This window comes from Taurulus bubalis (assembly GCF_910589615.1).
Source record: "Taurulus bubalis genome assembly, chromosome: 4".
Classification (NCBI taxonomy): domain Eukaryota; kingdom Metazoa; phylum Chordata; class Actinopteri; order Perciformes; family Cottidae; genus Taurulus; species Taurulus bubalis.
In genome coordinates, this window is record NC_136592.1 from 31044527 (window position 1) to 31061416 (window position 16890).

General features: G+C 45.2%; 3 protein-coding genes across 3 annotated transcripts; 2 read left to right on the forward strand and 1 right to left on the reverse strand.

Annotated features, from left to right (window-relative positions):
• Positions 1–3772: 3772 nt before the first annotated feature.
• Positions 3773–6088, reverse strand: fam167b (family with sequence similarity 167 member B; the record flags this gene model as incomplete). The annotated part of the gene is made up of 2 exons (XM_079216829.1): positions 3773–5333; positions 5738–6088. 2 exons carry the CDS (start codon positions 6086–6088, stop codon positions 5070–5072), a joined length of 615 nt encoding a protein of 204 aa, XP_079072955.1. The 3' UTR covers positions 3773–5069.
• Positions 6089–7839: 1751 nt separating this feature from the next.
• LOC306735645 (myotubularin-related protein 9-like) lies at positions 7840–12629 on the forward strand (the record flags this gene model as incomplete). The annotated part of the gene is made up of 11 exons (XM_079217140.1): positions 7840–8024; positions 8284–8340; positions 8595–8703; positions 8815–8940; positions 9677–9850; positions 9933–10150; positions 10232–10393; positions 10742–10883; positions 11726–11946; positions 12043–12194; positions 12529–12629. The coding sequence occupies 11 exons, from the start codon at positions 7840–7842 to the stop codon at positions 12627–12629; spliced, it is 1647 nt and encodes a 548-aa protein (XP_079073266.1).
• An 823-nt stretch (positions 12630–13452) lies between these two features.
• On the forward strand, positions 13453–15777 carry tdh2 (L-threonine dehydrogenase 2; the record flags this gene model as incomplete). Its single annotated transcript, XM_079216709.1, has 8 exons — positions 13453–13639; positions 14189–14231; positions 14319–14389; positions 14497–14646; positions 14733–14905; positions 15010–15100; positions 15188–15457; positions 15632–15777. The coding sequence occupies 8 exons, from the start codon at positions 13453–13455 to the stop codon at positions 15775–15777; spliced, it is 1131 nt and encodes a 376-aa protein (XP_079072835.1).
• Between the last annotated feature and the right edge of the window lie 1113 nt (positions 15778–16890).

The window sequence follows — 16890 nt, forward strand, 5'->3', positions numbered from 1 at the left end:
CAACAAAAAAAAAAATCCAAATTCTATCTTGAGATTTGTAGGTGCATGGAACTAACAGAAGACACAAAATGTTTCCGTTTTCGGAAAACTGCTTTTAATCGGATGTGACCCGAGGGCCTCAGCTCAAAATGGAGGCTCAGCAGTGAATCAGGCTGGAAACTAAAAGCCTCACACTTTTTAAATCTTCCATTGTAGGCTCTAATGCAAACACCACATGGACCTGCACACACCGGTCGACTGCAATCCCACCCAAACCTGCAGCATTGCAAATCGCAGGCGTTACATGTTCCCATTCCACTTCGGACTTGAATAGTCGGCTCTATAAAATTCTAAAAACACTAATCTTGTTATAATCCAGCAGCACGTGTGCTGTATTGAGTTTTACACTGGTGCACTGTGCGAATGGGCTTTCTCAAGCTCGCTTGGCTCCCATCGGGCCGCTCTGAGAACAGGGTCAGTGGGCTAATCGCAGCAGCCGCTTGCACCAAAGGCTCAGAGCTGTGAGAAGAATCTAGAGAGGCCTGACCCAGCAACAACAATAACAACCCGCCACTGTACTGAGACCCCGAGGAACCAAATCACAGTAATCCACCAGGGTATGAAGACGTTTCAAAAAAGTTATTATTATCAGTACTGCTACGCCTACTGGCCAGCACTCAGGGAGCCACACATACTAAATCAGCATTTTCCATTGAGGGGCTACCCTCTTTTTTTTATGATCTGCAGCTGATGGCCTTCCTAAACAAATGACTGTTATTGTTTGCAAAGTATTATGGGTATGCCGATGGTCGTGTGAGGGCTGTGAGAATGACGAAGACATTCTGGCTTTGTCAGTGAGGCCCGTAGACTAAAACTGCACTTTTTCAGCAGAAATGGAGAACGCCATAAGAAGCAACATTTCCACTTAAAACATTTTTTTTAGCAACATGGATTTTCTTTTCGTTGAACCTTTTTCATTCCAATTTTGACGTTTCACACTCAAATTAGTTTTCGTGCTTCACGTATAGTCATCAGCACCTACTTTATCTATCATAAAGTTATTACAGCTGAATTTACAAACACATACATGCTTGAAATATATATATATATATATATATATATATATATATATATATATATATATTAATGTATTAATAAAATACATATGCATATTTAGATTACAATGAGAAAGACACTTATTGCTGTTATGTGGTCTTTTTTGCAAAACAGATTTTTATCAACAGATAAAATTACACAACCAGTATCTGAATATGTATTGCAATAAGCCTTTATGTTAAAATCATGCAACAACAAACAATGGATTTGAGCAAATTCTGGGTGTGGACATCATTCTTCACTAAACAACAATTTTCATATATTATATAAAAGTCAAAAGATTTTCTCAACTCTAAACAAACCTTCCGATTTATGCAGCATATTATATATTGCACATATGATAATTATAGGGAAATGTTTCCCTTTAGTCACAGTCTTTTCATTCTATATATTCTAAACGTTAATTTAACACTGATGGACAAGTTTGAAACGTACCTCTTGAAATAAGAAATGTCTCTTCAAGCGTCCAATATCAGATTTCCCTCGCCGCCATCGACATATTCTTTTTGGAATAGTTATCTTTTTTATTTTCAAAAGAGCTATTTAGCAATAAGTATGTTTTTCACCGCTGGAAACCCGGGTGTGAAGATGTCATCATCCGCTTCTCTTGCTTTATCTAATGCTGTGCTAGAGGTGCTGATGTGTGTCTGTCTACATGCCGCAAACACACACACACACACACACACACACACACACACACACACACACACTCAGGAGGAGTGGAGGAGAGCGGCTCACAGAGTTTCCTGTCGTTGAAAGGTTGAGGGTTGCTCTGCAGCTTCTAACAGGTGCTTCACCATGCAGCTGTGAGTGCACATGGAACGTTATGGGCTCCATAGTAAAGGGGTCAGGACAGCACCCTCTCCCAGAGATGTTTCCAATACAGCTGTAAGTGAAGTGAGGTTATATTTATATTGTTTTACTGCTGTGTGGAACATCTGTGCGTCAGTGACCTTTAGCGTAAGGAGCGCCAGTGTAAGGTTGAGGTGGTGGTCCAAGAGAGTACTTGGAAATATTGCACACAGCCTCACACTGATCTTAGCGGCTGTATAATAATGTACAACATTTACAGTATGACCAAGCAGGTTTTCCCTCCGTAAAGGTTTCAGGCCTCAGGTTTAGTATGAAGACAACCGGGCTATTTTAGTCAGTCACACATGTGGTTTGTGTCTGTTTTTGTTGTGGCCAGCGAACCATTTAAAAATAGACTTTGGCCTCGGTTTTCACAACAAAGTCAATTGTGAAGTTAATAGATAAAATGAGTCACTCAGAGGAAAAAACTAAGAAATGTCAATCAGTGGACTTCCCTCCTACGAATCCTCATTTAAAGCAAAAGTGAGCAAGAGGCCACATTATGGTCAGGACCAGCCCCCGAAAAGGAGACATGAGTCGGGGTCTCTCACGACGCTTCCACGCTCTCAGCCGGCGCTGACAGGCATCTCGCTGCGGGTCTCTTCTCTTGTGGTGAACGGCTGCTGCTACAGAGCACGCACTGGCAGGAAGTCAGTCCAAACATTACAGGAAGTGCACAGACGTGTGTGCTTAGAAGACTGCCACAGCGTAGATTAAGTCTCATTTGGTGAAACCGCCTGAGCGCACTCTTTTTCCGTTAAAGCCGCAGAGCGTAAATCTAGGAGGGAGAGTGAGGTAGTTTCACTTGCTGGGGGGGCTTTTTTTGATAGTGATGTGTGTTTCAGAGTATTTTACTGAGCTGATTTAAATATCTCAACATCCATTGTATTATATCTGTCTCTGAGGGCAGGATTTTATCAGACAAAAATTCCTCATTAATATGATGGAAAGAAAAAAAATCAGCTTTTGGCAGGCCTCGTGAGCCTGGAAGGGTATTCCTAGTTTCCCCTGGACCACAGCTGTCGCTACACTTCTACATGTGGTTGGAAATCACATTCTGTTACGCAATCGAATCAAGATACTATCAATACGCAGAAAGTTTTCCAAGCCTCCTTCAAACCGGCTTTGCGACGCAGGTGCTGGCCTCTTTCCTGAGAGCGAGTGCTGCTTTAGTTGTGCTGCTAATGCTTACTCATGTACACTTTAAAAACAGCCTTCAACCAACTCAAAAGGCAGGCATTTTGAAGTTTGTTTAGTTTCAAAACAAACACCGTAATACCAGCTTCTCCGCGATGACAAATGGTATGAAGGGAAGCGTTCAAGTGAAACTATCTGCAGGGCAGAGCTGAGTGGCATGAGCTTGTTGTCAAAGCCTTCCCTGGAGGCCTCGGGGTGCAATACCTCGGCCCCTGTGCCTTTTCCATAGGATTTTAATTTCCACTATCGAGCTCTAACGTCACACAAGAGGTCATTTGTGTCCTGAGGTATGCCACAGTAGGATCAACGCAGTCTGCAGCCGCACAGCCCCGAGGCATATGCGATGTCTTGTTGGACTAATTATGTGCAACAATGTCTGTGGTTGTGCAAAATCCCTCTGGGGCCACATTCTTATGTTTGGATATTACACCAGGTCCTGAATGTCTCGTGGCAGGAAAGACACTGTTGTGCCGGATGGCTTTAAGGGCCGAGGATGGATGTGATGGAGCATGTGGTGACGTTTAGCCTGGTTAAGACACAAAGCTGAAGCTCTCATTGTGTAATAAACAACATTTTAAACGCTAAAATAACACAATTTACCACTGGCGGAGATATGGTAAAGGCTCTTTAATATTTTGTTGCATGTGCAAGAAAACTATGAATTTTAAGGCATTTTTCTTTATTCTCATTTGTCATAAAGATACATTCATATTACAGAAGCATGATTTAACAATAACGCTTACAGTTGTTTTATATTTTTTACATTCAACACAGTTAAAACCAACATCTCATATTGTTAAACAACAATATCTCATTCATCCTACTGTTACTAATAATATAATTCTATAAAATAAACCCCTTATCTTGCAATAATTTCCCAGAGCCACAACTTGGTCACTGTCCAGCCGTATATTTGTAAACCGTGCTCTGCAGCATCTGGAGACGGTAATGGAAAATAAAAAGCGTTAGCATAGCCTCCTGGGTCCCGTCACCGCACTGCGGAGGATATTGAGATATATTTGGTTTATGAAGAAGAGGCGTGAGTGTGACCCCTCACTTCCTTTGGGGATAGTGGTCGGGACAGTGGAGGAGGAAGGCTTCAGCAGCTGGAATATGCTGCTCTGTCAAAGGACGCCAATTATTTTAAAATGTTGCTGAACATTTTCTTTATCGGACCAGACATGTCATACTTTTTTTTACAAAAAAAAAAAGATTAGTGATGTGAAGCAGTGGTTCCCAGCCTTTTTTTTTGTATTGTGACCTCTTAAAATAAAACAACTTCCAACCCCTCATCACTGGATGTAACCAGTTCAACCAGAGGGCGGAAGAGTGTAACTATCTGTAATTAGCACCAAAAAAAGAACAAACAAAGACTATGGGAAATCTTTTTTTAGTTAATCCCATCACAACCTCTCAGATTAATCTTGCAGCCCCTCGTCTGGGCCCCTGGCCCCTAGGTTGGGAACCACTGATTTAAAATGGTCTGACCTGCACTGCAACCATGAAACTCCCCCAAGACACTCTTCTTTTTTCAGCAGAACAGTACTAGTCTCCATGTATCTGTTTCCCCCTTCCTTGGCACACGTGGCACACTTTGTATTTACAATGCAAACTCATTGGGTATAAGATTTAATGCCATAATCCCATATCTACCTTTGCATCTCGGTCTAGCTCGAAGCCTTCATCTATCTGCTCTGATTAATATGACCGTGCAAAGAACAGTCAACAGCCGAGCGGCCCGGGCCCCGTCCAGCAGGAGGGTGTGCCAGTATTACAGTAAGGGGCGTGTGCCATACAGGTGTGCACACACGGAGGCCTCCCCATGCATGTCAAGCCAAGGTGCAAAGTCACGTTCAGTCCCTCTTCACTCTATCAACAGCTCCCGAGGAGGAAATAAGCCCGAACAAAGGGGTTTATCTTTTTTTCTAACACAGTGAGAACCGTCTGGAGTTGATGTTCATCTTGGTGAGGCCCAGGTGTTTGAGCGGCATGGACAGAGCGAAGGCCGCCTTCATGGGGATGTCGCACAGCAGGTCCGACTCCTCGCCGCACTCCTCCAGCTCGTACGTGGCGGCGTCCAGCATCTCCTTGTGGCGGTCGCACACCTGCTCCACTTTGAGCCGGTGGATCTCCCCGCGCAGACGGATCAGCTGCCGGGCCAGGCGGTTGTCCTGGACCTGCATGTCCCTCTGGAGGAGGGGAGCAGGGGGAGGAAGAGGGGGATGGGGAGGGGAGGAGAATGAGCAGAAAGTATACATTTGGAGCTTGGATCTTTTCATATTCGTTTATTTTTAATCTTTTTATCATGTGGAACATATGGCTGCAGCCTGAGACTGTGAGAAAACACAGATCATGTTGTTTTTTTTAGGCTGTGAGCACTGCAGGAAGTCAGTCATGCCCTAATTTAAGTCAGGCATTCATGCAGCTGATCACTGTCACCTGAGGAGGTGACGGAGTAGGGAGATAGACATCTATTTCACAAGCATGCAGAAGGAACTTTGACAAATACTTCCCCTCTGCACCAATATGAGAATCATTCTTTTCTAGTGTAATCCATTTTTTGGGGATAAAATGAGATGCTGAAGTCACTCACCAGCTCTTTCCTCAGAAAGTCCAGAGCATCATCGATAGTGTCAAAGCCACAGATGTTGCGCACAACCGGCTCCGAGTTCTCGTCTCTGGTGACCGCGGGCGTGGAGCCGCCCGGCTCCTCCGAGCCCGGGCTGTCTGCCGGGTGGCTCTCCTCCTTCCACGGGCGGCTCTCCACCCGCTCCTGCCACTCCAGGTAGGACGGCCGGCGGGTCTGGAGCTTCAGCTTCTCCGTGAGCGCCTTCACGCTGTCCAGGTCATCCGCGTCGCCCTCGGAGGACTCTCCTCCTCCTCCTCCTCCTCCTCCTCCTCCTCCTCCTCCTCCTCTTCCTCCTTCCAACTCCGTGAAGTCCATCGGCGCAGCGGGGTCCGCTTTGTGGAGCGCAACCCGCTCCGTGCCTCCTTTATAGGGCGAAGAAGGAGTGACCGCCCATCCCGCAGACAGGACGGGGAGGCTGGATCAGCTTATTCTTTTCTTTTCGGTTTGTTAGGAAGACAGATTTCCACGAACTCCTTTGAGAACTTACAACAAAGTGTCGCTTGGTCACATATCGATTGAACATTTTTTATAATTAGGTAAAACTCTACCCTCTTAATTCAAGCAAATACAGTTATTTGGGAATGTAGAGTGACGTGTGATAACATGCTGCTGTGTCTGTTTCATCATTTTAAACCACAGATGTTGTGCTGGAAAGTAACGGAGACTCTTGAAGTGAGTGTTGGCTGCTTTATACAATACTTTACCCGGGATGGAAGAAGTATTCAGATTATTTAATTAACTACAAGTAACATTACAATAATGTATAAACAAGTAAACGTCCTGCATTGCAATATGTTTTCTGATAATTCAGTCATCAAATAGTCCAAATAAACAACCCAATTTCGTATACTCTTGTGTGAAATAAATACTTGACAAATGAAAAGCACTGAGTATTTTCTCATATAACTGGGAACTTTAGCAAAATAATCCGATTTTCTGAGAAATTTGACTAATAAGTTATTGGTATTATCAAGACGACAAAAGTCCTAATTGTGCATCAGGATATTTCGATTTATGATTTAACACGATAGTATTGCATTGAAAGTATTGTATTATTTGTATTACTTATGTGTGTTGTAAACATTTTAATTTGTCACAACGTGCAAAGAGTAGAAAATCAAAATGAACACAATATGACTAGACAAGGCGCCAATAAATAACAACACAAGAGAGTGTATTTAAGAATGTAATACATGTAAGTAAAGGGAATAATTAGTAATGTAATGTAATTAGTAATACTTGGTTATATTCCACTACTGTACTGCAATACATTTACATTAACTTTGCTTTTTTTTTTAAGGGCTACATTTATCTGAATGCATTATATTGTTGTTTTGCGGATAATGTTACATATATACACAACTAGAGAGGAATAAACTACCAACATTACACTGAAACACCAATACAATAACATGATATACCATAACCTTCAACATGCCAAATGTTTTGACTTCCCCATTTTGATGATTGTAATCCCCGATGTAGGCTACAATTGTAGCATTAAAAGTAGTGCATTTAATTGTAATTGAGTATTGCTGACACTCAAACTTCTTCCACCTTGCACTAAGAAAACTCAATGTTTGTCAGGTTCAGCACCAGCTTTCTCCTTTTGAGTATTCTGCCATCTAGCGGTCATTTGTTATACAACACGCGCATCACTGCTGCCGCGCCCCCGCTCCCCCCACCTCCCACCCCCCGCCCCCCAAACTAAACGAAACTTTTAGCAGCAATATGTGACACATCTCGGTGCTGCTGTTTCTCTCAGGAAACGAGGACTTCCGTCTTTTCGTCGCCTCAAGCAGCACATCGGTGTTTCCAGAGCCGCCTCGTGCACAGCCACCTGTGCGAGGGAAGGTGTAGCAGCATTAGCGATATGTTAGAGACAAAATATCTATTTATAGGCTCCTTATCGGCGAGCAAACAGAGCGCAACAGTCGTGAGGTGAAGAGAGGAGCGAGCTTTCATTTTCGAGAGGCGAGGAAGTGATTTGGCGACACTGAGAAGTTCAGCAGCGGAGGTTTTTCTTTTCTTTTTTCTTTTTCTTATCTTCCTGTGCTCTGTGACTGATGGAGTTTTCTGAGCACATCAAGACCGCCAATGTGGAGGACGTGGTGCTCCGACAGCCGCTGCACCCGCCGAGCAGAGGCACCCTGTGCATCACCGGCCACCACCTGCTGTTCTCGGACAGGGAGGAGGGCAGCTGTCGGCAGGTTTTCCTGCTCCTCAGGAACGTCGATGCCATCGAGAAAAGGTGAGGCCTTGAGGACCGGGGGTTGAAACATGACATTTGATTCAACAGAAACCAGTGAACCGCCTTAATCATGTGCTCGATTGCTTTAAAATACTAATACAGCAATTAATAAGGGTTTATTGATCTTTTTTTTTTAGCACTTTTTTAATTATAGGGATCATAACCATGCAAATAATCACACTAATCAACATAACTAATCAACACCAAAATGTCTAATTGATTTGTCTAATTCCATTGTTCCTCAAATCTTTTTAACCAGTGTGGAAAACCTTTTGGCCCACTCCAGCCCCTTCTGTACTGAAGGCCGCAGTCAAAGGTTGGACATCATTTGTGTTGCAATGTGTCAACTTCATAACCTGTTGCTTGCCGCTAACAGCGTCTTGTGGAGCTTGCTGAAACCACCGGTGTGTCTGTGGGCAGCAGGAGGGTTCACCTCCCTTTATTTAAACTCCCTGCACTGCTGGAGTCCAAATAGGAGGCGTAGAGGGGGCAAGTTGAGGAAGGGTTCTTGTTTTTATTTTGTTTTGGCGTAGGAATCATATTTGTGTGTGTGTGTGTGTGTGTGTGTAGGATGTCTGGATCCTCAGGAACCATTACCATCAAGTGTAAAGATCTGCGTGTGCTCCAGCTTGACATCCCGGGCATGGAGCAGTGTCTCAACATCGCTCGCTCCATCGAGGTGCAATGAATCATCTAATACTCCTACAATAATCCTTTCCCTCCGTCTGTGCTTTCTGATAACATTCTCTTCAGAAGTGGTGACGACAAATCCCTCTCTCCCTTTCTCCAGACCCTGTCCTGTCTGGACGGTGTGTCGGAGATGTACCCTTTCTTCTACAGGCCTTCTGGTGTCGGCCTGCAGGACCAGTGGGGCCTATCGTCCCCTGAAAAGCACTACAGTCAGATGAGGGAACTTGTAAGCAACATATAATAACACACACACACACACACACACACACACACACACACAATGATCCAACAAGCACATGACAGGAAAATGCAATGCAGTGGAAATTGAATGCCTGGGTCAAGACTCAGGATATCCCTGTCGCTTTGCTTTCATTGGTTTCCCCTTAACTTCAGAATGTGCTGCACACAGCATTGAATTTGTGCTTAATAGACTTCCGTCTTCCTCTGGGAGTATAGTTTGTTGCGTTGCTACGGCATTGCTGCATGTTTCACAGGCACAATGTTCCCAGAACATGTAGGACGTATCTTTAGTTTTCATCAGGCAGGCTGTCCGTCACCCAGCAGAAGCTACTCTGGAGCGCCTGCATGTTTCACGCAGATCCGTCACCTGATTCCTGCCATGAGTTGAGCTTTTGTCAAAGGGAGTTTAGAAGGAGCGGTACGACATCATGAGAAACACGCTCGATGCCCGGAGACGGTTAGCTTAGTGTCAAAACAACACGTTTTGGTTGCATGGAAGATTATGTCCTGGACTCTTTCTCGGCCAAAAGTCACAACTTCTTGTTTGCCTTTTGACAGATGCAGGCGAGCTAAGATAAGATAGCTGCCTCCTGGCTGTGCAGCTTTATTTCTGTCGTATAGGGGTGGTTCCCTTGTTCCCATGCTGCACTTTGGCATTTTTGCAGAAGATGTCAGACTAACACAAAGTTTATACATCCTCTCTCTCTCTCCCCTGCTTGCAGCATGACAGGTGGAGGCTGAGCACCGTGAACAGAGACTACTTAGTGTGTCCTTCTTACCCTCCGGCTGTCATCGTCCCCAAGCACACCGGGGATGACATGCTGGAAAAGGCGGCCAAATTCAGACAGGGGGGGCGCTTCCCCGTCCTCTGCTACTACCACAGGAAGAACGGCATGGTGAGGCGCGTACGTGTTCCTCTGCAGCCAGCCCTGCGCCCCACCCGTGCAGCTACTCAACAATTCGCACCCAACTCCTCAGGTCATCATGCGCAGCAGCCAGCCGCTGACGGGGGCCAACAGGAAGCGCTGCAGGGAGGACGAGCACCTCCTCCAGGCTGTGATCGACGGCTCGGACAGAGGCTTCGTCATCGACACGCGCTCCGGTCAGCAGGCGCTGCAGGCCCGGATGACAGGCGGAGGGTTTGAGTCCAATTCGTGTTACAGCAGCTGGAAGCGACTGCACAGGCAGATGGAGAGGTGAGTGGGAGTTCACCGTCTCATGACACCGACGCGTCCTGTCAAACTAAGCACCCCATTTGTCTTTGTGTGCGCGCACAGGGGTAAAGCGCTGCAGGAGAGTCTCGTTAAGCTGGTGGAGGCCTGCGGGGACGAGTCCCATAATATGGACCGGTGGCTCAGTAAGCTTGAGAATTCAAAGTGGCTGTCTCACGTCCAAACGGCCCTGTCAACCGCTGGGCTGCTGGCGGAGTGTGTGGAGAGGTAGGAACTACACACTGTGTGTGTGTGTGTGTGTGTGTTATCTCTTGTCAACAGCATATTCTTGTCTAGAGGGACAGTACGGCACAAAACCTTTTGCCTCTCACATTACATTTTGGATTTGCATTTTATTTCTTAGACTTCTATCTTAGACTTTTTATATTTGCACTCTTCCCACTTGCAACCGCTGCACAGCAACTTCCCTCAGAATAAATCGAGTTACATCTCATCTTGTTCAAATGCATGCAACGACATGGGGATAGCATAACAAATAATGTGAGCACCGGCTTTTTATAATACACGGAGGAGGAACAGGACTGAGCTGTCGAGGATCTGTTGGTTTGTGTGCAGGGACGGCCATTCGGTGCTGGTTCACGGCTCTGAAGGGACGGACTCCACTTTGCTCATCAGCACTCTGGCTCAGCTCATCATGGACCCATGTTCTCGCACACTGGAGGGCTTCCTGGCTCTGCTGGAGAGGGAGTGGGTACAGGTGAGTGTGTGTGTGTGTGTGCTGAAAGATTGGAAAACGAAAAGAATAGTATCAGTGACACAGGGTCCCTTCACCTAGTATGTATTACTACTATCTTATAAATACAGAATGCGTTACTCACGACTGTTTTTAGGTTACTGCTTTCAGTTTTAGTGTTGTATTATAATCCAAATGAAGCCTTCTAAATAACAGTCCAACGTGAGAGATTATTGCATTTTGTTACTTTTAACATCTGCAGTTTTGCTGCAGAGCTGTCCCTTGTTTTTCAAGCACATGTGGTTATGGACACATCTCTTGCTCAAAGGATATTGCTCCACAGTCTACCCCTTTACAGGAAATGTCTTAAGAAAAAAAAAACATCATATTCAGTGTGCTGCATGTAGCGGTTATGGATTCAACGGAACTGGATTGTTTCCAAATGTTTCCTTTCTCCAACAATTCTACCTCCAGGTTAGTTTAGCATTTCTCAATATTTCAGGGGAACTCATTTTTCTCATCACCATCCTCTACATCCCTCTTTTTTTCTCCACTCAAGAACCATGAAACGATATTTTCAATGTTGCACCCCAACAAAATAACCAACAAAACAATTTGGCATTTTACGATCAATTAAATTAGGAGATAAAATCACATGGAGGACAGTTGTTCTTCGTGCTTCAGAGTTAAACAGACAAGTCTGAAGTGGCACAAGTTGCACAAATTGATCAATAAAGTTAGTGATGATATTTCAACTGTGCCCCGACATGATCCCTATGTGATGAGTTGGAATAGACTCGGAGAATGACCAGCAGTACCGTGTGCACTGCATGCATGTTTACGTGAATGAGTGTTCCTCCCTCCAGGCAGGACACCCGTTCCGGCAGCGATGTGCCCACTCGGCGTATTCCCACGCCCGTCTCCAGCAGGAGTCCCCGGTCTTCCTGCTGCTGCTGGACTGTGTGTGGCAGCTGTGGCGTCAGTTCCCTCTGGCACTGGGCTTCTCTGAGGCGCTGCTCCTGAGGCTGGCGACTGAGGCCTACGCGTCGGACTACGGCACCTTCCTGTGTAACAGCCACCAGGAGAGGTCAGTCTTCAGGCTGAGGCCGAACTCAACCGTTTCGTTCTTCCAAACCATCTTCACGAGGTGTTAGTGACCGGCCACCTCACTCTTCCCTCTCAGGTGCGCCCTGGGAGTGAAGGAGAACACTCACTGTTTGTTCCGGGCCCTGTTGAGGCCCAGGGAGAGGGACTGCTACTCTAACCCCCTGTATGAGCCCACCGAGCTAGCGATCTGGCCCTCAGTCCACCCTCAGTCCCTGCAGCTTTGGAGAGGTAACTTTTATGCAGCTTGTGGGTAGTACATCCACTTACTCTCATGAAACACATTTTGGGCCATAACTTAAGAATGCATATGCTAATTATGACAATTTCACACTCATGTCTAATAGGGTAAATTGATGAAGTGATGACATTTTGGACAGACATGACCATAATCCTAGCTTTTGATCTGTGGTTTGTGTCAGCAGTGATGCTGGGTCAGCCTCTCACGTCCGCCCAGTGATTTCATTATTTAGAGTTGTACACCGACTGTGTTGCTAGCTTTGACGATTCTAGGATTTGATTCATCAAGCGTTGATGCTGACTCCAGCCCTCGTCTTATCCTCAGGGTTTTTTCTGAGGTGGACCCCGCAGGCTCGTCACCTTGAAGAGGCTCAGGAGGAGATAAGGAACATGATCACTGAGTGGGGGAAGCTGGCGCTCAGCTGATGCCCCGTGTTGAACATGTTCTAAGGAGGGACAATACCAAAGTGCAATGCCTTTTGACTGGGAACATGTTATTGTTTGTTAATGTTTGACAACCTACTGTGTTTTAATGTATAGCACTTTTTGTATTCTTTCATAAAAATATTATTAGAAAAATGTCATTTATGGATGTTTACTTCCCCCTCCAACACATTTAAAAACTATTGTTTAAAAAAATGTATGATAATATATACATTTATTTTTTTATTTTCTGAAATCCACTCACAATATTATCAATAGAAGGAGGCCGTATATGACAGGCAAACCTCCCAGTCCTGTTAAGCTCAGCTAAACACTCTTCACAATACAAATCCCTGTGCACTGCAAGTCAGCATGTTTGCACACACGGAGCTTTGCAAGCTGGAGACTGTAGTCCCGTTCGGTCAAGAGCCACCGGCCCCGGTGATTACACAACGTGGACAAGAGCCACATAGTCCAGCATGACTTTCTACCCCTGCTTATTTATCCAGTGGTTACTGGATGAACTGAGGCGGTGACCAATCGGACGCTAATCTTCTCAATCGGACACTTAAATGCCTCGAGAACTATCTTATCAGCCCTCATTTCGTAATTTAGTTCAGAGGAACCGTTTGGGATTTACTAAATTGCACCCACTGGTTTTGGACCAAGAATCTGGGATTTCGGATTTTGTCAGCAAACAGGTAAAAAAAAAAACGTTTTCTGTGCCCTACTTAATTTATTTGTTTGTATTGTTATTTTAAAACCACAATGATCATCAACACAATAAAAACGTTCGTTTTTGCTTTTCTAAGGACTGCTACTGGACATGCAACCAGGGGTCTTTAGGCCCACCGCAGCTGCGCTGGGCCTGTTTTGCCGAGGTTGTCTCGGCAAGGGGCGAAGTTTGCCCGGTGGCAGCTGGAGCTGTTTGCCCAGGCAGATGAGCAGGTGGAACAGCCTGGACACCTGCAGCACTCCACCTATTCAGGAAAATCCCCGTGTCCTCATCACAGGTAATATATATATATGTATTTTTAAATGAACTATTAATAGATAAAGATGGAGAGAAAAGTGGACTTTTCCAGAGCTACATAAACAAGCTACTATTGTTTTCTACCACTTTCACTGTGTTCTACTCTGTCCGCACAGCAGTTACAACAGAAACTGAGTGCCCTAAGGGTTATGAGAGAGTTGCTCACTTCCAAGCAGATCCAACGTTTAAATGAAATGCAAGTGGCATCAATGGCATGAGTGTAGACACGTGTATTGTAGTTTTTATTTTTCAAGTTGTTTTTCACTGTGCCCCAGCAGCAGGACCGTTTTGACTCATCACAATAGGATGCGTACAGACAGTGCTGTTGGTATAAAAGAGCCAATGAGTGACTGGAGGGGAGAATAATAGCCCGCTGTCACGTTTTGTCCCGGGATAAAGCTTTGGAACAAACAAAAAGCTGAAGCGTAGTGCACCCAAAAAACATTGACTCCACTTTTGTACCAAACTCCAAACACTTTCTTGTTTTCTCTTGACAAGCGCAAATACTAAACGGTGTCTCCGTATGCAGGCGGCCTCGGGCAGTTAGGTGTGGGACTGGCAGAGATACTGAGGTGAGATGTGCGGAACATTCCTGAGACATCAAAGCTTGTGAAAAACGTTTGAAATTTGAACTTCCTCTTATCTCCATCAACGTCTAGGAAACAGTTTGGAACCGATAATGTGATCCTGTCAGACATTAAGAAGCCTTCGCCTCATGTGTTCAACAGTGGTATGCAAATCTAAATCAAGTTCTTTTCACCAGATATGTTGTATTCTCCAATTCACACGTGCTCTTTAAACCTTTCGTTTACGAATATTCTTCCCTCTCCCCATCAGGTCCATTTGTATACGCTGATGTGTTGGACTACAAACATCTCAGAGAGCTGATCGTAAATTATCGGGTCACTTGGCTGATCCACTACAGCGCTCTGCTTAGTGCTGTGGGCGAAGCTAATGTGGCTCTGGCACGCAAGATCAACATCACAGGTCCGCTGAATACACTCACCATTCACATGTATGCCGCCTTTTTAGGGGCTATTATGTTTAAACTGGATGTTCTGCTGTCCATCTAGGCCTTCATAATGTGCTGGACTTGGCCCTAGAGAACTGCCTGCGCCTCTTTGTCCCCAGCACCATTGGAGCGTTCGGGCCCTCTTCCCCACGTGACCCGGCCCCTGACCTCTGTGTCCAAAGACCTCGAACCATCTATGGCGTGTCCAAAGTGCACGGAGAACTGATGGGGGAGGTGTGTCAGTCCTAAAATGCACATGTACATACACATGCACGTGGTATTCTGATGCATCCATTTGCTGCATTTTCGTGACATCTCAATATAATCCTTTTTTTTAGTATCTCCATCATAAATATGGTGTGGACTTCCGCTGCTTACGGTACCCAGGTGTGATATCGGTCAACACCCCGCCTGGGGGAGGAACAACAGGTATTGTATCACCTCTCCATCTGCATATGCCACATATATTCATGCTTGATGTTATGGACAAGGCCCTCCTTACCTCTTTCTCCGCAGACTATGCCGTTCAAATCTTCCACGATGCCCTCAGCACGGGTCACCACGAGTGCTACCTGCGTCCCGACACCCGCCTTCCCATGATGCATATCTCTGACTGCCACCGTGCCACCATAGAGTTCATGCTGGCTCCCGAGTGCCAGCTGTCTCTGCGCACCTACAACATCGCCGCCATGAGCTTCACTCCAGAAGAGGTGGCGCAAGAAATCCGCAAGCATCTCCCTCACCTCAAGGTCACCTACAATCCCGACTCTGTCCGCCAAAACATCGGTACGACGTGGTGCACACACATACACACAACACTCAGTCTGTTAAAAACATTATACTGGTTTGCCGTGTTTTTGAGTTTTCATCTCATTTTGAAATGACACGATTCCTATTGCCATCTTCAATTGTAACTGATGTGATGGAAGTAATGTGGTCGTGTTGCGTGTCACTTTGCAGCAGACAGCTGGCCCGTGAGGTTTGATGACAACAATGCCAGGAGAGATTGGGGCTGGGCACCGGCCTTCCGGCTCGAGGAGCTGGTGTCAGACATGCTGCGCTCCATTCGAGAAAAGAGGACAAACGAGGGTTTGCCAGTCAGCTAGTGAAAACACTGCTCCACAAAGACTAACCAATGGCCTGGCCCTGACTTTATCTTCAGCCTGCATTTATCCACGACACACTTCCTTTCACTTCCATCTTCACATGTTGTCAACCAGTATCCTCCGTTACTCTGGTATATTACAGCAATGAGCCAGGGCCTGTTTGTAAAGTAAAGTAGGAATCCTCAGTCAGAGGCTCTCAATAGACAGTGGAGAGTGAGATGTCACACACACACACACACACACACACACACACACACACACACACACACACACACACACACACACACACACACACACACACATCTCAGTCTTTTTCAGGGAATAATATACTGTCAAACTTCCCCTCAATCTTTGTCGTTTTTAATTGTTATCATGGTATTAGCATCACTAAACACATGTTGCCTCAGACAGAGCAACAAAGGACTTTAGAGATTTCCAAATGTCATGTGACTCGCATCCTCGCTACCCTTGCTGTGGCATCTAACGGGAAGCCTTTATTTTGCCTTTTTTGGCCAGCTGTGTGATTTTAGCTATGAATGAGCACCTATACCAAATGAAGCCTTATTTACTGTAGATTGCTTTGGAAAGCAATGCATGAAGAAAATCCAGTGTACTTTTGAATTTGATTAATAAAAATGTTATTTACTCAAACCGCAGTGAATTGTTTTTTTTTGTGAATTGTTGATCTTCATGTAGATGTTTCGGGTGATACTGATAAATAGTATTGATTATAGTTGAACTAAGTACAGTTTTGAGGTCCTTCCTACATTGCAGGAAGAATAAATACCAGTTGCTAGTTTTTACACATGATCACAATTATAATATGACGCACTGTTATAGATTCAACCGGCAGTTTCTGTACTACCAGTAATTCATCAATAATTAAAAATCTATGATGTAAGATACTATTATAACTCTCAGAAAAGGGGGGCCTCTGCATATTGGGTAATTCCACAAGTGCAATGTGTTGGTTATGCTAATTCTACCAAAGCAGAATTTCTGCAGAACGCTTCCCACTTCATTGTATTGATAAAGCAGGATCCGGGTCCGGGGGCATCTCGTCTCCGCTCGTTACAGTAGATGCAGTGCTCGTTTCTGTCTGTAGAGGCGCTC